Below are 25,357 nucleotides of genomic sequence, written 5' to 3'. Positions count from 1 at the left end.
CTGTATGATTGTGGCCTAATTGCTAGTGACCATCTCAGTAAGGTGTTTCATGAGCTACTCGACTTTGGTATAAGACATTGCTTTATACTATAAAATCATGTGTATCAATCTCTTGTAAACTGTAAATAATAAGTGATTGATGTGTTTCCAGATCTTTGTTATCACAGGTTTGTCTTTACTTTTGGGAAGTGGAAATAGGTAGAGCACTTCTAAGTGAGCACAAGATTAGACAGACTTGTTCAGTCTCTCAGTCGTGTCCGACTCTGTGATCCATGGACTGCAGCACTCCAGGCTTCCCCGTCCTTCACTACCTCCCAGCGTTTGCTCAGACTCATGTCCAGTGAGTCGATGGTGCCATCCATCCATCTCATCCTGTGTTGCCCCCTTCTCCTTCTGCCCTTCAATCTTTCCCGAGTTCAGGGTCTTTTCCAGTGAGTCATCTCTTTGCATAGACCAACTTGAGTGTCACTCATAAATTGAGAAGAAAAAATAAGCCTGGATTTCTGGGGTTTGTGTCCACTTTCCTCTCTCTCCTTATCTTTTTTCCAGTTGTCCATCAGTGTTTTTTTCCTCCCTTCAGAGTTACTCTCTAATAATATTTTTTGGTCATCTCAGATTTCTAAGCATTGGACAGAATCTTCAAGCTAGTGACAAAGCTTGAGGTACAGAAAGAAAATAGGAAGGCACAAGAATATACCAGTGTAGTGTGCTTCCTTATCTTTCTTGGATTGAAATTTAATTAAAGCTATGAACTCCCCCCAGGAAAAATACACCTAACCCACATAAAAATTGTAGCAGTTTCATGGAACTCCAAGGTCCAAAAAAAACCAATGGTGGACTGTTAGCTAGATGCCTGATGTTCAACTGTGTTTACTCAACTGCACTCTAGGGATCACAGCTCTTATTCCCTTTTCACAGGTGTATTAGGAGACAGCATGAACATTTTCTAGAAAGTACTTAGAGATTAATGTGCTATGGAACAAACCCTATTACAGCAAAATGGAAAAATATGTAGTTCTTGTTGAATTGAAATTTTAGTAAAATAAGGTGTTTCCCTATCTAGTTTTAGGAGTCTTATATACAGATGACCTCATAAATGTGGTATTTTACTATAATGAGATTTTATGTGCCTGTGTGTGTATATGTGTGTCTATTTTCTGTTGCTTTGGTTTGCTATATTTATAGATATACCTCTCAAGTTATTGAAGCATATATTCTGAGTATAGAAGATTAGGACTCTGAAAATGTTTAGGGAAAATTTTTCATGTTTTGAGTGAATGAGTGCTTGTGGTTGCTTATGGGGTTGATGCAATGTACACTTAAAGATAATTGGACGGTTTTAGGAAAGCTCTCAAAAGCAGTTTGTATACTTGGTGGTAATCTTATTAACTCACATTAAGATAAATCTGAAACATCAAAGTGAACATTACTCTAAAAGTGGGGGTCTTTATGGACAATAGAAAATAGAGAAAGAGGGTCTCTTTAGCATATTTCCTCATTAAATTTCATGGTTTGTCTTATTTTTTAAACTTGACTAAAGCAGTATTATTTGAGAAATACATAGCTCTTAGAGGTAAAAGAACAGATTCTTTAAAATTTCAACATTTTGTGACTTCCCAGATGGTCCAGTGGTTGACTCCATGCTCCCACTGCAGGGGATGTGGGTTCAGTCTCTGATTGGGGAACTAAGATCCCACATGTTGCATGGTGCAGCCACAAAAAAAAATAGAAATTCTGACATTTTAAGCTCTAAAAGTCAGGTTTCTGTTTCTAGTGCAAACTGAATGGACTTAAATTTCCCAGGATCGGTATTTCTGCTTATAGCTCTCAAGTATTAACATTCTTCCCAAAGATTATCAAGGACATCCTCTGTAACTTCCACAATGAGGTTGGTCCCCACCCTGTGTCTCAGTAGAACATTGGTAATCTTCTGTGTTGAGGTTTTCTGTTGTTGTTTTTTGCTTGTTTGTTTTAACCAAATGATGTTTATTTTGAAGCTCGTCTTGGTGAGAGTTTTAAAATGGTGTATCCTTGCTATTTTAGGATGCACATTCACAGGGTGAGGTGGTATCATGCTTGGAGAAAGGCCTGGTGAAGGAAGCGGAAGAAAGAGACCCTAAGATCCAAGTCTCTGAACTCTGCAAGAAAGCCATTCTCCGGGTGGCTGAGCTGTCCTCAGACGACTTTCACTTAGACCGGCATTTGTATTTTGCCTGCCGAGATGATCGGGAACGTTTTTGTGAAAATGTGAGTCAGCTCAGACACTGTTCTTCTTTGCTTCCTTTTCTTCCTAGTTTTTTTTTTTTTTAAATACTTGATTCCAAAATTAAACCAACACTGTCACATGTAGAAAAGTCACTGAAATGGAAGGTGGGGTAGGTCCCAGGTAAACAGGAAGTTATCTGGGTATTGGCTGCTTAGGCCGTAGGTCATATCTAGGGAACACTTGGTTTCAGTCTCCCTTGCATTGTTCTTTCTACTTTATCTCACTTCTCAATTTCAGTTCGTGGAAGTCTATTTTACATACAGGAATCCTATCTTACCAGGGAATCCCATTCACGTATATCCCATGGCTAAAACTTGCCCATATTACATATTTATGTTGAGGTAGTTTGGGCTGAGATGAAGGAAATAGCAGGCAGCTAGCTTTTAAAACCAAGTCCTTGGTTACTCGCTGCATACTCTGTAGAACAGCTTTCTAACCCTGTAGTCAGAAATAATCTCCATCTTTACCACAAAGGACTGAGAGTGTCTTGTGTATGTTCCCACTCTGTCTGCTGTTGTGAATTAACACATCAGAACCACTGAACAGAGCCACTGCTAGAGTTTTGTTGACTCTAACATTAAATTATAAAAAGGAGACTCACTGACCCTTCTCTTGGTTCACTGATTAAGAGTACATCTGGGAACATGTGACAGGAGACAAACGCCATGGGAAATTTTTTTTCCATAATTATCGTGATCATTGTTTTCTTTCAAAGGCTGCTAAATTTTGTAAGTGGCTGAATCATGTGTTCAAAGATAGTCAGCATTATAATAATTTAATAGAAAGTCCTATATAAGATTATGGATTATGCCCAGCATAACTACTTAGCTAGTGATGATGGTGATGGTGTTGTATTCCATCTTACAGACACAAGCTGGTGAAGGAAGAGTATATAAGTGCCTCTTTAACCATAAATTTGAAGAGTCCATGAGTGAAAAAGTAAGTATTTCTTTGAAACAGATCAGCATTTTATTCATTTTCCTAAAAGCTTTCTCAAATCCTCTCAAACAACATAAACTCATACCAAAATATAAAATACTGATACAGCTTAACCTTTCAGAGATAAAATACTGGGCCTTTATAGGAAACTAAAGCATATTACATTTAAACAAAAAAGTGAACCTTCTCATGATATCTGGACTTTGGGAAGTCAATGGGAATCAGTTTGGGAAGTAAAATCAATTTTAATCCAAGTTACACTGAACCCATCTCTGTGTACTCAGGAAGTTTTGACTAACCAAACCAATGTGCTTCATAGGTGATTAGCGATTGAATTTTTCAGCAGCTGTCTCATTAAGCATTCTCATTACTGTTAGTCCTCTGTCCCTCTATGCATGCAAGACTCTTATGATTTTTAAAAGTAATTATTTTGGCCTTGCTGTCTTGTCATTTACTTTCCTGTGCACTGAAGAGCTATTTTTAATTTCAGTTCCTTATATCAGTTCAGTTCAGTTCAGTCGCTCAGTCGTGTCCGACTCTTTGCAATCCCATGAATCGCAGCATGCCAGGCCTCCCTGTCCATCACCAACTCCCAGAGTTTACTCAAACCCATGTCCATCGAGTTGGTGATGCCATCCAACCATCTCATCCTCTGTCGTCCCCTTCTCCTCCTGCCCCCAATCCCTCCCAGCATCAGGGTCTTTTCCAATGAGTCAACTCTTCTCATGAGGTGGCCAAAGTATTGGAGTTTCAGCATCAGTCCTTCCAGTGAACACCCAGGACTGATCTCCTTTAGGATGGACTGGTTGGATCTCCTTGCAGTCCAAGGGACTCTCAAGAGTCTTCTCTAACACCATAGTTCAAAAGCATCAATTTTTCAGTGCTCAGCTTTCTTTATAGTCCAACTCTTACATTTACTGTTGAATAATTATGTTTAAAAAGTACAGAGTGGAACGTCCAGAGTGTTATGTCAGTTGCCACTTTCATTCTGGTGAAATTTACTTTAGGGATATTTGTTGAAGAGGAAAAGAATACATTGTCAAGTTGATGTATGAGAATCTACCAAATATTTATGTGTTTAGACAGTTGCTATTGCTGCAGGAATCCACAGCTCACCATCGAATTCCAGAGTTGCCCACTCACGTATCGCTCCTTCTTGCCACTCTACACACGTGTGCTCGATTTTAACCAAACTGAAACACTGACATTTTGCTAACGACTGCAGTTGCTTGTTGTACCTGGCCATGAGCCTCTGCCTGTCTTAGAGGTACCTGTGAACGGCTGGACCGTGTGAGCAGTCTCACAGCTCTCTTGCTGCACTCTCTCCTCAGTGTCGAGAAGCACTAACAACCCGCCAGAAGCTGATCGCCCAGGATTATAAAGTCAGTTACTCACTGGCCAAATCCTGTAAGAGTGACTTGAAGAAGTACCGGTGCAACGTGGAAAACCTTCCCCGGTCCCGGGAAGCCAGGCTCTCCTACCTTCTGATGTGTCTGGAGTCAGCTGTGCATAGAGGTGAGAGCTCATTTCTTTGTATCTTTTCTGATCCTTTTGGATCTTTCCTCCTGTGTTAGCTCTTTTGAGTACACCTGTCTCTGTGACTCCAGAGTCTGTCTATGCCAGCAGAACTCTAGGCTGAGGGCTTGGAGGCCCTAAGTCTTGTTGAAGGCCTTTCCTCTTAATGGCCTTAAAGTCTGTTTCTCTTTACGTCCCAGCTTTTTTTTTTAAGGTTTATTTCTCAAATTCAAATTTTAATTTTTAAAATACTTGTTGCACAGCAGTTTTAGGAGAGTCAGGGAAGTATAATGATTTAGCACATGGGCTTTGGGTCAGAGAGACATGACTTCAAATTATGACTCTTTTCAGCAAACTAACTGGCCGGGTGACCATTGTTTATGTTTCTTAATCTCTCTAAATCTCATTTTTCAATCTATAAAGCAAAAATACATTACCTGTGTTGAGGAGTTCTTTTGAGGACTGAACGAGGTTATTTGACATAGCACTTAGCATGTGATAAGTGATAAGTAGTATTATTAGTCTAACAGTGTTTATCAAGAAATTAAACAGTAAAGGAAGAAAGGATTATCTCATGAGGTCAGACTCAGAGTCTCTTCAATCCAAAACTGAATCCCTGACACAGGAATCAAGAAGGATGTTTAAAGGTCAGGGTCATTAAGAAAGAACATTTCTTGGGCCCTCCCTGGAGGTCCAGTGGCTGAGACTCCGTGCTTCTATTGTAGGGGGTGAGGGTTTGCTCCTACATGCCACATGGAGTAACTAAAAAATTAAAACTAGGAAATATTCTTTTTTTTTCTAAATTTCTTAATATGGACTATAGGCTATAAAAATGAAGTTTCTAGCTGCTTAATGAATCATGCTGGGACAATTGACTAGTGATTAAAAGTTAGGTGGGAAAAGATCAGTTGTTAAAGCTCAGAACTTTGTGGTGATTTTTTTTTTTTTTGTGGTATCTGGGTAGTTAAAACCTCCTAAACTTAAAAGCCAGTAGAATAGCAACCAGAGAGAGTGCATGGTCTTGGACTGACTACCAAACAAAGGACATTTTGAAGGCAATTTGGAGAATTTTGATTATGGTCTGGGTATTTGATGAAATTTTCCTGAAATGTAAAGTTGGAGATTGTTGACTAGTAAAGGCATACCATAAAACAGTATAACATCTAATTTGGTATTAAAAAAAATAGATAATCTTGTTAAACTGCAGATTAACAGGAAACACAGAAAGACCCCACAAACACACAGACACAGGATGTGAACAGATAGTTCATGGGAGTTACATGGATTGCTGGGCTCCCCTGGTGGCTCAGACAGTGAAGAATCCACCTGCAGCGCAGAAGACCAGGTTCCATCCCCGGGTCAGGAAGCTCCCCTGGAGAAGGGAATGGCTACCCACTCCAGTGATCTGGTTAATACTACAATGTCTGACCATACTGAGTGTTGGCAAGGATGTGAAAGAACTGGAACTACACTACTGGTGGGAATTTAAAATGGTATAGCCACTTTGGAAAGTAGTTTGCCAGTTTCTTAAAAAGTTCTGTATACATCTATCTCATGACCCAGCCATTAACTCCTAGATGTTCACACAAGAGATGGGAAAGCGCATGTCCAAGTAAACTCTTGTGCGTAAATGCTCAGAACAGCTTCTTTGTAATAGCCCAACACTGGAAATAACCTAAATGTCCGTAAGTGGTTTAGGGGATAAACAAATTGTAGTACATCACATAATAGGATGATATTACTTGGCAGTAAAAAGGAACACACTGTTGATTCATGGTTGAATCTCAAAAAGTCTGAAGTCAGACCTAAAAAAGGAGTTCATAGTGTGTTATTCCATTTATATGAACGTTATTTACATGAACTTCTAAAAACTGCAAACTGGTAAACTAATCTGTAGTCGTAGAAAGCAAAGCAGTGGTTGACTGGGCATGAGGTAAGTGGTAGAGAGGAAAGGGAGGGATTCTAAAGGAACATGAGGAAACTTTTGAAGTTGATGGATATACATTCAGTATCTTGATTGTGGTGATGGTTCCATTGATGCATATGTATGTCAGACTTATCCAGTTATATGTTTTAAAAGTGTAGTTTGTTATATGTCATTTATACCTTGGTGGTAAAGAATTCACCTACAATGCAGGAAATGCAAGAGATGCAGATTTGACCCTTGGGTCAGGAAGATCCCCTGGAGAAGGAAATGGCAACCCACTCCAGAATTCTTGCCTGGAGAATTCCATGGACAGAGGAGCCTGGTGGACTACAGTCCATGGGGTCGCAGAGTCAGACGTGACTGGGCACAGCATGGCAGCATACCTCAGTAAAATTGTTTTTGTTTTTGTTTTTTTTTAAATAAGTTTTTGCAGATGGCGTTGACAGCTAAGGAAGAGTTGGGGAGCCGTAGTGAGTATCTGAAGTGAAGTTTCTTCCACAAGCTTACAAGCTGTAAGCCAGGGATTTTCCTGGCTTTCATTTTCACCCTAGTAGTTATCTTATATTGATAAGACTTCTGTTGGCAAAACACATGCATTATTAGTTCAGTAGTATAAATCTGTGTAAGACAGAACACTGACAAGGTAAACCCTGGTCTTTGGAGTTTTATGCTGATAAAGCTTTTGCTGAATTCTCAGCTTTTCAGTCTGGATGATAGCATGACTATGTATTGTAGTCAAGGGGTAAACTTGTACTTCTCATGTGTAGTAGTCTCTGATCCTGATGTCCATGATGCTGTGACTTGCCTCCTCACAGGGCGACAGGTGAGCAGCGAGTGCCAGGGGGAGATGTTAGATTACCGCCGCATGCTGATGGAAGACTTCTCTCTGAGCCCTGAGATCATCCTGAGCTGTCGAGGGGAGATTGAGCACCACTGCTCTGGATTGCATCGGAAAGGGCGAACCCTGCACTGTCTGATGAAAGTGGTTCGGGGGGAGAAAGGGAACCTTGGAATGAACTGCCAGCAAGCGGTAAGGACCCATTTTCTACTGCTGTTTTTGATGTTAAAACATTTTATCAGCTGAGGAACCTCTTCTTCCTGAGCTAATTTATCCGGATCATCTGTGTCATCACAGTGAACTTTAGGTATTAAGAACTAGTCAAAAACTGAAGATAGATGATCTAAAGGGGAAAAAAATGTTCTTAGTTGTCTGCTTTCATTATCTATCCTCAGTCAGATGGAGGGATGTTCTGCAGTAATTTCTTTCTCAAAGTCTCCTTCCTTGGTACAGTAGTCTTCCACACTTGTCTGTGGTTGACCATTAAGTTTCTTTGTTTTCTGCTTGGTGGCTTTGATTTAGTGATATGTTAACAAACTGTGAAGCTTCAGAATAATTGTTAATGAGTATATACTCTTCCAGATACTCTGTGAACATGAACTTAAATTCTTTTCAGCTATGACTGAACAAGTCTGGGCCCAGTCTCTCTTAGACCAAAGAGACTGCTGTTTGTCCTCTAGACTAATCATTTTTTGGAAGCATTTTCTCGGGTTTTTCTAACCAGTCAGAGAAGGAATAGGTATATAATCACATAACCATTCACGTTCTTAGTGTTGACATCCCCCACTGCTGTCACTGGATTCCGGTGTGGTGGTGATCCCTTGAGCTGTTAACCTCCTGTTCTGTCGGGCATTCACTGTCATCTTTTAGAACCTGCAGTCTGGTGCATGCACTGAGAATGCTCAGAGTTGGCCTGTCAGTCATGGATATTTAATTGATACAGTTCTTAGAGAAACTTCCAGACTTGCATGATGCTTAATAACAGTCTCTCAAAAAAAGATGTAAATATTTTGGTCTTCATCAGCAAACATCATAAATAAAATTGATAGTCATTTGACAGTAGTAATAATCTTCCTACTGACCAACCACTGCATTTTGTAGCTTCTTCAAATTGCCACAAAGAATTGGTATAAATAACTTCCATCCCAGGAAACTGGAAATTTTTCCTATTTCTCTCATCTTGTTTGTTGACTTCTTTGAGAATAGACAGATTTGGGATTTTTCTTTTTTCATTTTCTTTTGATCTTTGTTCTCTGATCAAATATGTGATGGGGTCAGTGCTTTCGTATGAGCCTCTGTAAGACTGTAGGTGAAATGTATGAGGATTAGAGAAGGCTCCTACAGAGGCTAAATCCATGACACAAAAAGGTCTCCAATTCTTTAACTTGGAACAAAGGGAGCCCCAAGCAGAAGGATTGTAGTTTTCAAATTTGCTTTGTGTTATTTAAGATTTCCACCCCAAAGCACCATCTGCTGCCCATCTGTAGTAATAATGATTATTTTTAATCTGTAAAAAGCTTTGCAGCTTACACAACCTTCTATATATTATTCTTTGTTATAATCCTCCACAGTTTAAAAAAACTGAAACTTAGAGGTTAATCAACTTGCCTTTGTTCTCAAAGCTAATATCTGGCAGTGCCAGACTATTAATAGAACTCAGGTTTTCTCATCCCTAATTTAGAGCTTTTTCTTCTGTGCCCCAGTTGCTTTCTCCTCAAAGACAGGGAAAAAAAGAATCTGAGGCACATCTTCTCATGCTTTCACTTTATTTTATGACAAAGGTTGGAAGCAGAAGTAAATGTTAAAGAATATATTCTCATTTTCGGCTGCATAATGACAAGTATTTTTCTGTATACTTGTGATAGACAAGCTCTGGTTTATCTCTTGGGTATATAAAAAAAAGTTGAGAAAAAATAGGAAATTATAAGTAATATTATATTTTTATTTTCTATAAATCATATTTCTTATAACTGAAATCTTTTAATGAACCAGAGTATACTTGTTTTGTACCAGTGTCTTTGCAGCAAAATTCAAATTCTAGATTTTTAAGACCAAATCAGATCTCTAACTGGAAATATCTTCTGTTTACTCTTCTCCACTCAGCTTGGCACTGAATATTAAATTTACGATAATTTGATTAACAGATGTGAGGAAAGGGGCAGTTTTTATATTGTAAGGTTCTTTTGTTTTGCAAATATCCAGGGATTGTTCATGCAGGTAGGCAAGGTATCCCTACAATGAGTTATAATCCTGCAAAGTAGAGGAACCAGTTGCAACATATTTGACCAGAGCTGTTGAGCTTGTCTAGTGACAATCGTAGTACTTTGTTAAGTGTACATTGTGATATACCATACTGAGAACTGATTAAAGATACGACACTGCTCACCCTCGATGTATAAGTGACTTTCTTTCTTCCTTCTTGCTGTTTTTTTTTCAATCCAGCTTCAAACACTGATTCAGGAGACTGACCCTGGTGCAGATTACCGCATTGATAGAGCTTTGAATGAAGCTTGTGAATCTGTAATACAGACAGCCTGCAAACACATAAGATCCGGAGACCCAATGTAGGTTATTTTATTTGTGGTATTTATCCACATATTATATCTGGCAGCACAACATGGGGAACATATCCTCAAATGACTTTCGGATGGTTCAACAGCTGAAACCTCACTAAACAGGAACACATACCAGCTTTTGTTAAGACTGGTACTGGGGCTGAGACCTGGGCTCTGCCTCACCTGTGATGTGGAGAACCTCGCCCTAGCTTTGTCATGATGTCTGTTGACAGTGACTGAGAACATATAGTCTTAGACATTAGGTCACCAAATCATTCTGCTTAATGGTCAGATAAAAGAGGAACTCTCAGGATAAAATGACACATGCTTTGTTTGGCCGTATACTTTTCATTCCATTTGTACATTGACTCATATTTGTTGGCTTCTTGACAATTATTAGAGAGTAATTAATTTTACTTGAAATAAAACACAAAATGTTGTGGGAGGAAGGGTTCACTGTGGACACAATGAACTCTGAAGTTGTATCCAAGATCTAGGAAAGCTGTAAAGTGCTATGATAAATCATTGGAGTTTCACATATTGTTTTTATTCAGTATGATATGCAAACAGGTCTTAAAACCAGGTTGCAAGAAAGAACAGGTTTCCCATTGTGCAAAAATCTTTATAGCCTGCAACCGGCAGTACCCAACTGTGTGAAACAAATGCAGTCCATGTTTCTCATCATTCTGCTATGCATACCCTCCAGCTGTTCATGCTGGGGTAAGATGTTGGAGAAAGGTCTTCCTCCTTAAGGAAGGAGGTTGGAGGGAGTAGACAAACACTGTTAAGACTGACTATTTACCAATAGGAAAATAACTCTGTCAACTGTTAAGGAGGCAGCGGGGAGGGAGGGAGGCGGGAACACCTATAGATAAAATAGATTTAAGATACTGTCAATTAAAGGCAGGATGTAGACCTTTTCTGGGTCCTGATTTGAACAGACCTGTGAAAAGGCATGAGACAATTGGAAAAATTTGAAAGCTGACAGGATATTTCATTATATTAAGGATTTTTTAAGTAATTTCTTTGATGGATAAAGGTATTATGTTTCCATATTATAGAGAAACATGCTGAAGTATTTACAAGTGAAATGATAGGGTATCCGGGATTTACTTCAAAATATCATCTAAGGAGGTATAGGGTTAAAACAAACTTGGCCATAGATTGATAAAGCTATGGGAGGGGAAGATGGATATAATATGATTCTCTACTCTTGTGTGGTTGGAAGTTTCTCATGATAAACAGCTAATTGTAAAGCAGATGCACACAGATCTTGTATAAGCTGAGTCCTCAGTGCTAAGTGGCTCTGAAGTTGATAGAAGGCAGAGTCACGGTTAGGTTGAGTTAATTTGAGTGATTCTTGGAAAAGTAAGTTCCTGATTGCCTAGGAAAATAGCTGAGTGGCTTTTTCTGCAGACAAGGAAGTATTAGTGCGAGAGTTCTGAGCCAGAACTGTCCCTCATTCCAATTTCACCCCTGTTTGCTGCCCAGGATCCTCTCGTGCCTGATGGAACATTTATACACAGAGAAAATGGTGGAAGATTGTGAACATCGTCTCTTAGAGCTGCAGTATTTCATCTCCCGAGACTGGAAGTGAGTATTCTGAAGCCATAATAAGTATAAGCCTCTGCCTGTTCTCCTGGATAGTCACTATCCTTCATATTTTTTTAAAATAATCACTAGTAATTTGTTTTTGTTAAGTTATGGGATAGCTGGCACTCTGATCTCCAGAAAAACCTCTCTTGCTTTCAGAACAGTCTCTAAAGGCAGAGACAGCCCCTGCAGGCGTCCCCGTGTCCCCATCAGTTACTACATTGGCAGTCAGGGTCAGGTGTTCTGATATCACAGACTCCTTCTGGAAAGAACTTGGGCACCTGTGGGGCAGCGGAAGCATCTTCAAATACGTCTCTAAGAAGACAATAGTGATTTTTAATTTTTATTGATTTGTCTTAGGTGTGGGATTTTACTTTATTCCTGTGACTAATTCAATGTTATTGAATTTATTCTATCTTAAGAAGCTCTTATCAATAAATGACAACTTGATTCTCTTCTCATCCTGTTAGAAAAGGGGGGAGGGAGGTCAATGAACTAGAAGACTCTCGGGTCAGAATAACTGTTGTGTTGGCTACAGTCTCTCACTCTTGGCGCACCTTGTTTTCCCTTCCCTCCTCTGGACCAGGCTGTTCCTCCTGCCCCCCGAGTTGAGCTGCTTCCTGATTCAGTTGTTTTTAGCTGCTGTGCTTTGGTCATTTTTATTTTTTTTCTGGTGAATAACATATGTTTTACCCGCATACTTTACTGAAAAGATATTATTTGAAGACCCAGTGTGTTTCTGTTTCCTCAGGTTAGCCCCTGAAAGGACTTCAGAAAGTGGGGTGGAAATTTCCCATGCTTACTCATGCTGTCTAAACTGAAATAGCAAAGAGCTTACTGAGTCTATTACCTTAAAAATTATATCTTAGGGTTTTGGTTTCTAATGCCTTTTGGTTTTTTTCTCTTCTGTAATTCCTTCATCCATGATCAAAAGATGCTTCACAGTCTTTATATTTTTAATTGGAGGATAATTGCTTTACAATATTGTGTTGGTTTCTGCCATATATCAACATGAATCAGCCATAGGTATATGTATGTCCCCTCCCTCTTGAACCTCCCTCCCACCTCCCACCCCATGCTTCACAGTCTTTAAAGCTGCTGGTTAAATAGTAGCCTTTTTCCTCCCATTAAGTAGCCCTCCCTCAAATTTGACATTATTGTGTAGATAGAATGAAATATCCACTGTCTGATTTGGAAATGCAGCTGGCTCATCACCTAACCCACTGTCTCCAGAATCAAAATTAACTGTCAGAAAAGTTTTTTAAATTGATAAGCATGTCCAGGTAAACTAAGAATGCAACTGCCTTACCTTGCATGGAAAACTGCTAGAAGGGAATTTGAGTAGATTATTTATCTTGTCCTTTTCTGATCTTAATGAATCTAGCATAGCGAGTAGGATTGAATTATACTCACACTTGGAATAAAATGATAAGGAAAAGTTGCAAATTGCCTGGTGATAGCTACAACCCTTGTTGTCGATTTTCAGCCAGGGCATATTAATGCCGAGTCTGTTATTGTAATGTTGTGTGCCTTACACTGCAAGATACCATCTTTGAGGTAGAACTTAAAATCTTCTGTTTTAAGGATTAAACTTCTCCAGATTGACTACTGTGTGTTCTTGAAGAACAGAATTCAGAAATATACTTGTGCTTACCTGCTGTCTCCATTACCCTAGAAGGGATTGTCGACCGGTATACAGACAAGCACCTTGCAAAACCCCTTAGCATGTCATTGGGAGGAAAGGTACAGTAAGAGTAATTGTCTCTTAACTCTTAACCTTACAGGCTGGACCCTGTCTTGTACCGCAAGTGCCAGGGAGATGCATCGCGTCTTTGCCACACCCACGGTTGGAATGAGACCAGTGAACTTATGCCTCCCGGAGCTGTGTTCTCCTGCTTATACCGCCACGCCTACCGCACTGAGGAGCAGGGCAGGAGGGTATGCACTGGATACTGACTTCATTTCTTCCTGTTGGTCCTTTGTTTAATTCGTTTGCTACAAACTGTTGTGATTCTTGTTCCTCCTAAGACAACTGTTAGTGTGTCTGGCGAGGAGGGTTACTTTATTACTTGAAGGTTCTTTATGCAGTGAGTATACATAGAGTTGTTCTACCAGCTTCTTTCCATCTGATTTTATGTTTTTAACAAAATGAGAGGACATTTCCAATTTTTCTTTATGTTACCAAAATCTAAATAGACGAGTAGACAGATGCTGCTACCCTAACTTTATGTAGCTTTAAAGACCCATTATAAGCTCCTAGCCAAGACATAAAGGGCTGTTAGGCGTCTGCTCTTGGTGGCAGGACCCGTAATGCCTGTATTGATGAGGCCTCTCCAGCAGTGCACTAGGGGGCTGCAGCCTCTTCCCCCGACTCTTGGTATTCCTCTGCCCTTTGAGGCAGCAACAAGTGCTGCCTCTTGTTGGGATATTTGTGTATGCTTGACAACATTTGCTGCCTGCTGGTCCCATACTGTTTATTCTGTCTTAAATCAGGACCAGCATTCTAGTCTGTGTTCATATGGTAGTGGCACATTAATTTAGCTAAACAAAAAAACTCTCTACCTTATCCAGACAAATCCAGTTCGCATTTTAATTGACATATGGCTTACAATATTGTATTAGTTTCATGTGTCCAGTGTAGTGATTTGGTCCTAGCTCACTTTTATCAGGATCCTCTGAGAAAAGGAGAGTGTTTCATACAGTATTTTAGAAAATGCTGAATGTAGCATCACATTCCAAGAGGTAAAGGTGTTTAGAAGCCTCCTAGAACATTTACTTTTTCTTTTGGAAGAGATGAGATACAAAGTTTGGTTCAAATAACTGTAAAGTTACATCAGTTTTCTGATGATAGATTTTCTGTATCTCATGTCATTTGGTTAGTATTTTGCTTCTTATTTCTCATACAGCTCTCAAGGGAATGCCGAGCTGAAGTCCAGAGGATCCTCCACCAGCGTGCCATGGATGTTAAGTTGGATCCCGCCCTCCAAGACAAGTGCCTGATTGATCTGGGAAAGTGGTGCAGTGAAAAAACAGAGGCTGGACAGGTAGGTGGTGGAGCTGCCTGCTTACCCTGTGGGGACAGTAGTGATGCTGTTCACGGTGACATTGTATGGAGGCTGCAAGCACCATAGGATTAATCTCCAGCAGCTTCTCAGACGGGCTGCGTTATGTCAGTCATTGTTCTGTCTGTGAGAAGTCCTGAGGAAAAGGTTCTCTTTGGTCTATGTGATTGTACTTCTCCTAAGCAGTTAGTTTGGTTCAGTGTTACGGTTATTACATTTTATAACTGATTGTTTTCTCTCCTCATGTTGCCTCTTAAAAAGCCTTAAGCCAAAGATACAGCCTGCCTTTAGCAAGCGTATAAGATTTTGTTGTAGGCATTTTATGTACTGACTTGCTACTGGCTTCATTCCACTTTCCTTAAAGTTTCCTTTTTTTTTTTTTTTTTTTTTTACTCATTTTTAATTTATTTTATCTTGCCTTTTTTTTCTTACTTTTATAAGTCCTTTTGAGGGAAGGCAAGATATAAACATGTACACTGATATGTAAATACTGATATGCATGAATAGTGTATGTGCTTGCCCTACCACAGATCTAAAAGAGATGTAGGAATGGAATTATATTTCCCACTTAGTAATTGATACAGTTGATGTATAGAGAAATGAAGTGTATTGACTTTCTTGCTCAGAGCTCATAACCCTAGCCAGGCATTTGTTACATTTTATTATAACCTCTTCGGGAAAGTGTAGAAAAGGACTAGTCCCAAGAATCAGGTGCGTGCTGTAAGTGGCTTGTTAGGATTTTGTGCCTAGTTAAAAAAAAAGAAGATATGTAAGATATGTTACTGCATTCCAGCAAATTAAGTGGGAAGATTGCTTATCTTATATCTCAAGGTGAAGGAACCAAGCTGTGAGGAACAGCTACTGGTTTAAAGCCCCATTAATACTAGAACGAGGCATGAACAGTTCCATTTGTACCACTCCAAAACACCCTCTGGGATTAAATTAATAAAAAGTCACATGTGCAGGAATTGGACATTTTTTACAAGCAACATAATGCCTACTCAGATCTGTTGGCCTGGGAATATCATTTTTGGCCGTCTGTTTCCTGGGCCTACTGTAGTTCTGTCGAGTTTATTGTTAGAAAATGCCATATAATTTAGCTTTCTGCTGCCTCCCTCTACTGAAGCAGGGATATGGTCATATGGAATCCCACGAAACAGTCTCCTTTCTTACCCTCTGTAAAGGAACGGTGAGAAAGCTGTACCACATTACAGCCCATGACTGTGGAGCTAAACTTAGGAAGTGAGTTCACAAATGGGATTTTCCCCTTAGCCACTTATCTACTCCCAAAAGTTTTATGCATTTTCCTTTAGGGTCCCCCGCCCCTCCACTCCCTTTCTGACTCTTGTATAATTCCTGCATTCCTGCAGTCCTTCTCCTCCCTTTCCATTCTGATTCCAAAACAGATTCTTGCAGAATAGTCAGGAAGTTAAACTTGATCCTTTAACAGAGCCCTTTGCTGAGAAATAGCTGTTCATGTGCTTTGGGAAAGTAGGCTAAATGTAAAACTTAAAACCTCTAGGTTTAATAATAGACTGATGTTACAAGGTAGCTCCAGCTCAGTTTCCAAAGCCCAGGTGAAATGGCTTTTAGATACTCAAGCTCTAGTGTGCTCACCTGTTGTGCAGGTACCCTCAGAGGATCCTTTTATGCGGGCAAGGGTTAGAATCCCAGATTTGATTTGCAGGAGCTATTCATTTTCTACTGTGTTTTAGACCCTGTGTCCCCAGCCTGCTTTGCCCATGAAGAGTCTTAAAATATGCCACATCTTTCACTGAATATTTTGTCCAGCGATTATCATGAAAATACAGATTAGCAGGGTGTTGACAGAATGGGTTGAAGGCCTGCCTGTAAGATCCTCAGACTCTGAGAACACCTGAATGTTGATTCTCTGTGGACTTACCAGTTTGGCCTTCTGAGTGATTTGCATGGTTGCTGTACCCCTTTGACCCTCTTAACCACCCTGATACATCAGATCATTCATTATCTTTTCAACAATCCCAGTTTGGGGAATCAAAGCCTTAGCATTTTGTTCAGTGAAGTCATTTTAAAAAGAAAAGACCTCTGAAAAGGAAGGTATCTCATCTCCCCTTGATCACTGATATAATTAACAAATGCTAAGAGATCGCCTTTTTATTGGCAGGAGCTTGAATGCCTCCAGGATCATCTCGATGACTTAGCTGTGGAGTGCAGAGATATAGTCGGCAACCTCACTGAATTAGAATCCGAGGTGAGCAGTTTGCAACTTGTAGAAGGAAAAGTGCCCTGTCAGCAGCCTTGGTTTCCTTCTGTTTCTAGAAACAGTTCTGCTGTTTCTGGACTGTTGAGAGAGCAGCTTCTCTGTAGAACAAAAGCAGCCTTGTCAGATTGTCTGCTTGCTTTATCAAGAAGAGTATTGTGACGCTTCCTGAGCCCCTTTCCTCATTTCTTCAGCATTTAGCCCTTTGATCTGCTTCATAAGTCAGAATTAACACAGTGACTAAACCAGTATCAGTCACATTCAAGGATAGCCCAGGCACTCCTATTCTGTCATCCTTTGGTTGTTTCAGTTAGATCATTTGGTAATGTGTGTTCACTGAAATAAAAGCCTCGGATTTGCAGTTAAACATGGAAGATTGATTACATGTGTTTTTCTTTGTTCCATCCTAAAACCCCCTAAAATACAAGAAGTGAGATTTAAAAAACCTTCTAAGCGTAGGCATACTATTTCAAAATACGGAGATTATCATTGAAGGGGAGGCAGTTAAAGATGCTTAAGTTGTTTTGTAGGGTCTGACATCAGGGAAACGGGGAGTTGCTGTTTTGTTTATTAGCCTTTTAGAACTATTTAAGTTGTCAGAATTTGCATATATAAAATTATATTTCTCAGGGTCTTTTTTTTCTCGCTTCTATTTTTCAAAAGCGTGCTGCCTTCTTTTATCTGCTGTCAGCTCCTGTCTCATCCTCATCGTCTTTGTGGGCTAATGAGGACGATCTGGGGCCTGCCGCTCTTTAAAGGACAAGTTATTTCAGCAGCTGACGCTGCACAGCCGTTACTTCCCTTGAAGGCGGTTAGCACGTGTTCCCAGGAGGCAGCAGTTTGTCGTCTGGTCTGATGACGGGGTGATCGATGTCAGTTACTCCTGTTTTCATTTTGAACTACTTGGCTCTGGGGAGAAACTCCAAAGGCTTTACATATTCTAGCATTATTTGTAAATTCTTTTTTTCTCCCCACTGTTCTAATCCTGCCTCTGGAAGCGCAAGGGGAATCTGCCTCTGGAAAACTCACCTTCCAAAGTGTCATGAAGGAGCGTTAGAGGAGGAGCATAGAACTCTGTTCTGTTCACGCTGAGGCTCTCTCACTGAAATGCTGGAAAAGTTCCCAAATATACTTACTGGGTTACTTACCCGTCAGATGATACTGATGCAGAGAAAGAAATGGCTCCTTCCCCCACCCCTGGCTCTTTCTAAAGCAGAATTACTAATGTTTTAATTTTCTACAGGATATTCAAATAGAAGCCTTGCTGATGAGAGCCTGTGAGCCCATCATTCAGAACTTTTGCCACGTAAGTGATGTCTGGAGGAACACGGGTTAGAACCAATTTCACTGGGGCTCTGGCCCCCACATGTGTTGGACTCAAAATGCCCACATTGTTTCTGAGTGATAACCAACTTTAACAAGTTAAAGTTGAAAATGTAAACAACATCAGGAGAAGTTAGGAGGGGTCCACCATTCGGGGAAGCCCTATTTGCTTACCCCTCATGGATGACCAGATAGGTGATTGGCAGCACTTGGCCAAGATGCCCTTTGTAAGGAAAGGGGAAAGGGGAACCCCATTAGCAGGACTGAGTTGCCTTCAATACATACAACCAAGATTTGTTAACAGCAGGGTGTCTGTCCCCTTTCAGCTATCTCCTTCTACCTGATGTTGAGGGAATTCTGTTACTTTATGACTCACTGAACTACCTAAATTGTGGGAGTAAATCCAACAATGTTGGATGTTATCTCCAAGCCTGCTGCCCACTCCATATAAGGAAAGGACTTAGAAGAGCTGCACAGTACACGTTTTTATTAGAGCTTCATGCAGGGCAACTTGCTGTGTAAATTTTATTTCACTGAACGTTGGTCCTTCATCATTTCTCAGGCTTATTTGGACATAATTTCTGATGTGCCTTATTTGTAATGGCTCTAGAATCAGTCTCATTTGCATTTTTTCATGGGCTGGGATGCAGGGTTTGTTCAGGAATGGTTACAAATGAAGTGTTAAGTATGCACTGCCTTCCCCAGGATGTGGCAGATAACCAGATAGACTCTGGGGACCTGATGGAGTGTCTGATTCAGAACAAACACCAGAAGGATATGAATGAGAAGTGCGCCGTCGGAGTCACCCACTTCCAGCTGGTCAGTAGTGCCTAGCACGTCCTTCTTGTCTCCAACGATTAGGCTGTTGAACCTGTTCCCCTTTCCTCTTTCAGGACATCAGAGCACCTCTTCAGTGAAAAATCATTTTTTCCAAATACCCGTTTAGTGCAGCAGCTCAGATGGGTATCAGTACACTAGGATCTAAGCCTTTCTTTCTTTTAAACCATGCTACCCAGGTCTGGCATTTGAATAAGAAGATTAAACCATAGTCTTCGTAGTTACCCCAGGCCTAAGTGAAGTATTTCTAATAAAGCAAGCACATCCTTCCCAGGAGGATGAAATTGAGTCATCTTTGAAAAACTGACCTCTTCTTGGGGCACTCGCCTCCCCGACTGCTTCCCCGAGTGGTTCTCAGGGCCTCTGGACTGTAGGCACTGGGAGATGGGGAAGAATAGACACACCCTGCCCTTGGTGACCTGGGTACGTTCTGGTGAGAGAAATGCAAAAAGACATTTACTGATAAGTATATAGTTTCAGCTGAGTTTGTGAAGAAAAATAAAGCAGCATAAGGCCTGCAGGGTGATGGAGAAAAAGGGACTTGAGAAGGAGGTGTTTGAATGGAAGTGTCAAGGAAGTGAGGCATCATGCCGCGGGGAGACCTCGGGGGAGAGGCCCCACCTGTCTGTGACTGGAAGCCAGGGTGCCTGGGAGCAGAAGATCACGCTTCCCAGCATGCGCCCAGCAGCAAGCCAGGGAGCCTGAGGGAGGCAGAGTGCCGGCCGGGAGGCAGGCTGCTGCAAAGAGCATATGAGCACAGTTACACGCAGCACTGCGGGTGAGGCCTTGTCACAGAGCTTCTGACTTTCTTTTCCATCCCCTTATTCAGGTGCAGATGAAGGATTTTCGGTTCTCTTACAAGTTTAAAATGGCCTGCAAGGAGGACGTGTTGAAACTTTGCCCCAACATAAAGAAGAAGTATGTGGCTTTTAACTGATCTGTTCTGCCTCCCTGCGGCCCCTCTTGGCTACTGGATGAGTAGCTAAGGTGTCAGGCGGCCGACTGCTGTCTGGGAGATTGACCTCCTGCACACCCCTTTGGTATTATGGCCGAACCCCGGGGTTGCCTAGACATAGCCTCTCTGTGGCAGCTGAGAGCCACACCTGGTGGTAGTTCTGAAATGGAGAGACCTTTAATTTTTCCATGTTCAGTCCGCCTAACTGCTGAAGCAGATACAGGTTTGTGTACTTAGATGAGCAGGTTGCAGTGTGAACAGGAGGTTAGCTGATGGCCTCGGGCGTCATCCCATTACATCATCTCTTCAGGGAAGCCATGCGGTCCTTCCCTGAGTGAGAGAGTAGTAAAGAAACACAAGTATTCATCTGAGAACTCGGTGCTAATGAGAACGATGAGCCTTGATGGCATGGCTTCCCGAATTCTTCCATGCTGCTCTTTGCAGAAGTGAATTTCTGGAACACGTTCCCCCTCAGATAAACCGGGTTCCCGTTTTGCTGAGGTTTCTGTCCTTTTCAGAGTGTGTTTTCACAGTGTAGCAGAGACACTGTCCAGAGTTGCGAGTGGAGTGGCATTCCTCTCTAGTAACATGTATTTGACAAAACAAGCGTTAAACTGTCCTTGCACACACGTCCCCTCTGTGGCCCCCCAGCCAGCTGGGGATGTTGTCAGCATTTGGGCTGGAGCCCAGTGTTTGTGACGTGTACAGTCAAATTGCTGCATTGAGCGCTCTGAAAACAGAGTGAGACGTAACAGGAAAGTCATTCAGAACATGGTAAAGGGGTATCTGGGCCCTGGAGGGCTGGTGTGGCCCTGCCCCAGCCCTGTTCTCAGCCTTCTTTTGTGTGGCTCCAGCCCGGCTCAGGCCTCTTCTTTCTGCCCAGGGTGGACGTGGTGATCTGCCTGAGCACCACCGTGCGCAACGACACTCTCCAGGAAGTCAAGGAACACAGGGTGTCCCTGAAGTGCCGCAAGCAGCTGCGGGTGGAGGAGCTGGAGATGGTAATGCCTGGGAGCACAGCCTCTGGTCCCAGGAACCACAGGGCAGGGTTTATAGAGCTGGGTGAAGGGCAAGGGCAAATTGGAAGATTTTAGCGACAAGCGTGATGGTTAAGACTTAGAGCTGCGCCGTGCTAAAGTTTTACCAGAGGACAGCTTCTCATTTCCCTTTTTTTTTAACATGATTAAGTATTTTTTACCACACGTAACTGGAAGCCCAGCTGTAAGACAAGCTTTGAGCATGTGATGCCAATCATTGCATCAGTAATGTCCTCAAGGGTTAAGGTCTCCCTCTCCACTCTGCTGTCCTTGGGCACCAGTTTCACTGTTAAAGCTGGCTTCCCTCATGGCTCACGACGGCTGCCTACAACACCCGGCCACCTGCTCCAGTATTCATTTCCAGCAGGAAAACAGAACAAGAGAAAACTGACCCTGCATGAAACAGAGGCCCTCCTCTCCAACTGGATTGTGTAGTTTGAGATGTGTGCCCCGTCCCCCATCAGGGGAGGCACTCACTGATGGGCTTACTGATGATCAGGGTGACATGGGTGTTGGGAAGGCGCCCACAGTGTACACTGTGAGAGGACACCTTCCACTTTATTTTTGAGGTGAGGCCCAAGCCATGTTAAGACAGCTAAAAATATGTATTAATTTTATGTTTTATATTTTGAATCATATTTATTTCACCTCAGTTCAGTTCAGTCGCTCAGTTGTGTCCGACTCTTTGAGATCCCATGGACTGCAGCACGCCAGGCCTCCCTGTCCATCACCAACTCCCAGAGCTTGCTCAAACTCATGTCCATCGAGTCGGTGATGCCATCCAACCATCTCATCCTCTGTTGTCCCCTTCTCCTCCTGCCTTCAATCTTTCCCAGCATCAGGGTCTTTTCCAGTGAGTCAGTTCTTTGCATCAGGTGGCCAAAGTATTGGAGTTTCAGCTTCAGCATCAGTCCTTCCAGTGAATATTCAGGACTGATTATCTTTCAGGACTGATTTCCTTGAGGCTTGACTGGTTTGATCTCCTTGCAGTCCAAGGGACTCTAGAGTCTTCTTGAGAAGACTCAGTCTAAGCAAAAATTAGTAATGAACACCAGAGAATACCAGTATCCCCAAAGTTGCATGACCAAGTTTCCACATATAGAGGTAGTGATTCAGTGATAATTATGTTTTAAGTGGAACTGGCCTGCGCATCCTTTTATATTAGAAACTTTGGGTCCCTAGATGTGAACCTGGCTCTTTCAGTAAAATAACAAGAATAAAAGTAGAATCCTACTTCCATATAATGATTTTAGCTTTCAGAGTGGTTTCCACATCATACTACCTTATTTTGTCTCACAGCAGTCCTGTGAAGGGGTCAGAGTAGGATGGTAGCATTTCATTTTGCAAAGAGAGTCCAAGGCCTTGAAGCTAGATGGTGGCCAAGCTGAAATCCAGTCCTCCTCCTCCCATTATTGCAGTGGCTTCTGCTGCTGCTTAACTGAATAGCAGTTATGGCCACCAGACAAGGCCCAGTGGACAAATGTGTAGAGCATTTATCTCACCGGCATAGAGTAAGCTCACTTTCCCATGCTGGCTCTCTCATACAGACAGAGGACATCCGCCTGGAACCAGATCTGTATGAAGCCTGCAAAGGTGACATCAAGAACCACTGTTCCACTGTGCAGTATGGAAATGCGCAGGTAACTTTTTGGTTTTTATTTTTGATGGTAAAAGTAGTATGAAGGTATCTTTTTAATAATTTTCTGCTGGTGGTATAGGTCCCATCCTGTCCAGCCTGATCATCCCTTAAGCCACACCAGGCTACTTTTCCCAAGCAGAGTACTTTTGCTCACCTTCATTCCTCTTTGCCACCGATTCATTCTCTTCCTTCTTTCTGGTTACCTTGTCCTCCCCCACCTTGCCTGCCTAGTAAACTCCCAGTGATCCTTCCAATGCCTCCTCCTGTCTATAGCTTTCCCAATACTCTGCACCTCCAAAATTAGTTATTCTCTCATTTCATCCCGTTGCACAGAAGTTCTTAACTGGACGTCACATAAGAACCACCATGGGAGGTTTTTTTGTTTTTCCCTCTAAATCACAGAACAGAGCCCTAGCCAGAATCATCAGGAATGAGAGGCAGTGAAGTGTTTTTGTTTTAATATTCTTCTGATGTCAGATCTACCTCTTCTAGTTCGTGGCATTGCCACAGTGCTTTAGCCTCAGAGATGATGGCTTTGTCGTCTTCTAGTATCTGCGTGGGCGATGCAAAGATCAATGTCAGTCTGTTCTGTGTAGTTAATCTACCTCTGAGTTTTCTCTTTATCTTTAATGATCTGTAATTTCACTGTGCTATATTTAGATATGGTTTTTGTTTTTATTATCTTTGTTGGCTCAGTCTCAGAATTCATGTCTTACTTCACTTCAAGGAAATTCTCAGACATTGTTCTTTCAAAAATTGCCTTTCTTATCCTTGCTTCTGGAACTCCTGTTAGACATTTGGAGCTGTCCTCCATGTCCGTTTTTCTTCCACGTTTTTCCTTCCTTGATCTCTCCATACTACACTTAGGTAGTTCTTCAGTTCTGTTTCCCAGATTCATAATTTATCATTTTAGGCTTTCTGTTCTGCTCTTCAGAGAGACCACCAGTTGGATTTTGTCATTTCTTTTCTTTTTTTCCTAATGTATATATTTTAATAATAATATTTTAATAAAGAGCACTCACAGTTCCTTCTACCCATCCCTTTTGACATTATTCATTTTATAATGCATATGCCATGATCTCCCCAATACATTGTTACTAGGCTGTTATCAGTTAGATCAGCTAAAAATAAGAAAAATCATTTTATTTTTTTTCCTTCATTTTTTTTTCTTCCTTTCTTAATGTAGATCCAAGGTTTTGACCTGTATGTTTTCCCTTCTGCCTAAAGAACTTCTTTTTTAACTTTTTTTTTTTTTTTTTGGCAAGGTGCATATATGGGTAATGAGTTGCCTCAATTTTTGCTTGTGTGAAAAAGTCTGTCTTCATTTTTTTTTCCCCTCTGTCTTCATTTTTGAAGAACAGATTTGCTGGATATAGAATTCTAGGTTGGTGGATTTTTTTTGTCTTACGGTACTTTATTTCACATCCATACTCTTCTATGCATAGTTTTGTTTCTTGTTTTGTCTGGTTTTTGGTTTTGTTTTTTAAGCCATGCCATGCACACAGCCTTTGGGATCTTAGTTTCTTGACCAGTAATTGAACCTGCACCCCCTGCATGGGTAGTGTGGAGTCTTAACCTCTGGCCCACTGAAGAAGTCCCTGCATAGTTTCTGATGAGAGGTCCACTGTAAATCTTACATCTGAATGTTAGTTTTGTAGAGCTGCCGAATTTCCACAAACTGGGTGCCTTAAAACAAATTTATTCTTTCACAGTTTTTGAGGCCTGATGCCTGAAATCAAGGTGTTGACAGACCTGCTGTCTTTCCTGAGGCTCCCGGGCTGAAAGCTTCCTTGCCTTGTCTGTCTTCTGGTGGCTCCAGTTCTTGACTGGGGGCTGCATGTCCTTGACTCGGAGTCTCTGCTGCCGTCCCTAACCCTCACCCTTCAGGGGTAAGGATTGGGTCTGGTTCATAGCTGGCATCTAATGCTCTATTCCCATATGATAAATGATGAGTTGAGCTGAACTTCCTGACTTGTGCCTACTGTCGAGTCAGTGTTATTGCTCCAGGGAAAGGCAGAGAGCCTGATGTATGCTCCAAAAGAAATCTTACAAGAAACAACCCTGGAAGGGAGAAGAAACCAAGAATCTTGCAGAGGGTTTCCTTCCCCACAGACTTCCAGTGCAGCCTGCTCGTCATCCATCATTTTTATACATTTAGTTTGCCTCTAGCCCTGAGGTTGTAGATCTATAAATCTAATTCTCCTTTGTGAGGAAATCCTGATTCCTGTTACCTAGAAATGAAAAATGGAAGATGCCTGGATAGAAAAATGAGGGATGCACTAAGAACTGAATGCTTCAGTCAGGAAATGTGGATTATCAATCCCTGATCCACCTCTTAACTTGTCCATAATTCTTATGCCCTAGATTATTGAATGTCTGAAAGAAAACAAGAAGCAGCTGAGCCCTCGTTGCCACCAGAAAGTGTTTAAACTGCAGGAGACAGAGATGATGGACCCAGAACTAGACTATACACTCATGAGAGTCTGCAAGCAGATGATAAAGGTAAGGGATCTAAAACCAGGGTTACAGTAACAGTCGCACGAGCTTCTTTACATTTCAGAGTAAATGCACGTAATCTTTCAGTGTCAACCTGTTTTATGTAGCTAAGGCCATGGTTCTCAAACTCTGGCCC

General features: G+C 41.4%; 1 protein-coding gene across 1 annotated transcript in view; it reads left to right on the top strand.

Annotated features, from left to right (window-relative positions):
* GLG1 (golgi glycoprotein 1) overlaps positions 1–25,357 on the top strand; it is a 121,468-nt gene that overhangs the window by 84,468 nt on the left and 11,643 nt on the right. Inside the window, exons 5-19 of the mRNA XM_020889182.2 lie at positions 2,044–2,247; positions 3,134–3,205; positions 4,537–4,720; positions 7,463–7,677; positions 9,928–10,049; positions 11,532–11,633; positions 13,418–13,571; positions 14,540–14,677; positions 16,839–16,925; positions 18,178–18,240; positions 18,963–19,076; positions 19,924–20,012; positions 20,933–21,050; positions 22,634–22,726; positions 25,090–25,227. Coding sequence (XP_020744841.1) covers positions 2,044–2,247; positions 3,134–3,205; positions 4,537–4,720; positions 7,463–7,677; positions 9,928–10,049; positions 11,532–11,633; positions 13,418–13,571; positions 14,540–14,677; positions 16,839–16,925; positions 18,178–18,240; positions 18,963–19,076; positions 19,924–20,012; positions 20,933–21,050; positions 22,634–22,726; positions 25,090–25,227 — 1,893 coding nt within the window. The remainder of the gene's footprint in view (positions 1–2,043; positions 2,248–3,133; positions 3,206–4,536; positions 4,721–7,462; positions 7,678–9,927; positions 10,050–11,531; positions 11,634–13,417; positions 13,572–14,539; positions 14,678–16,838; positions 16,926–18,177; positions 18,241–18,962; positions 19,077–19,923; positions 20,013–20,932; positions 21,051–22,633; positions 22,727–25,089; positions 25,228–25,357) is intronic.

Source organism: Odocoileus virginianus, unplaced genomic scaffold, assembly GCF_023699985.2.
Source record: "Odocoileus virginianus isolate 20LAN1187 ecotype Illinois unplaced genomic scaffold, Ovbor_1.2 Unplaced_Scaffold_15, whole genome shotgun sequence".
Lineage (NCBI taxonomy): Eukaryota > Metazoa > Chordata > Mammalia > Artiodactyla > Cervidae > Odocoileus > Odocoileus virginianus.
The sequence above is the reverse complement of the archived record's forward strand: the minus strand, read 5'-3'. Positions and strand labels throughout refer to the sequence as shown.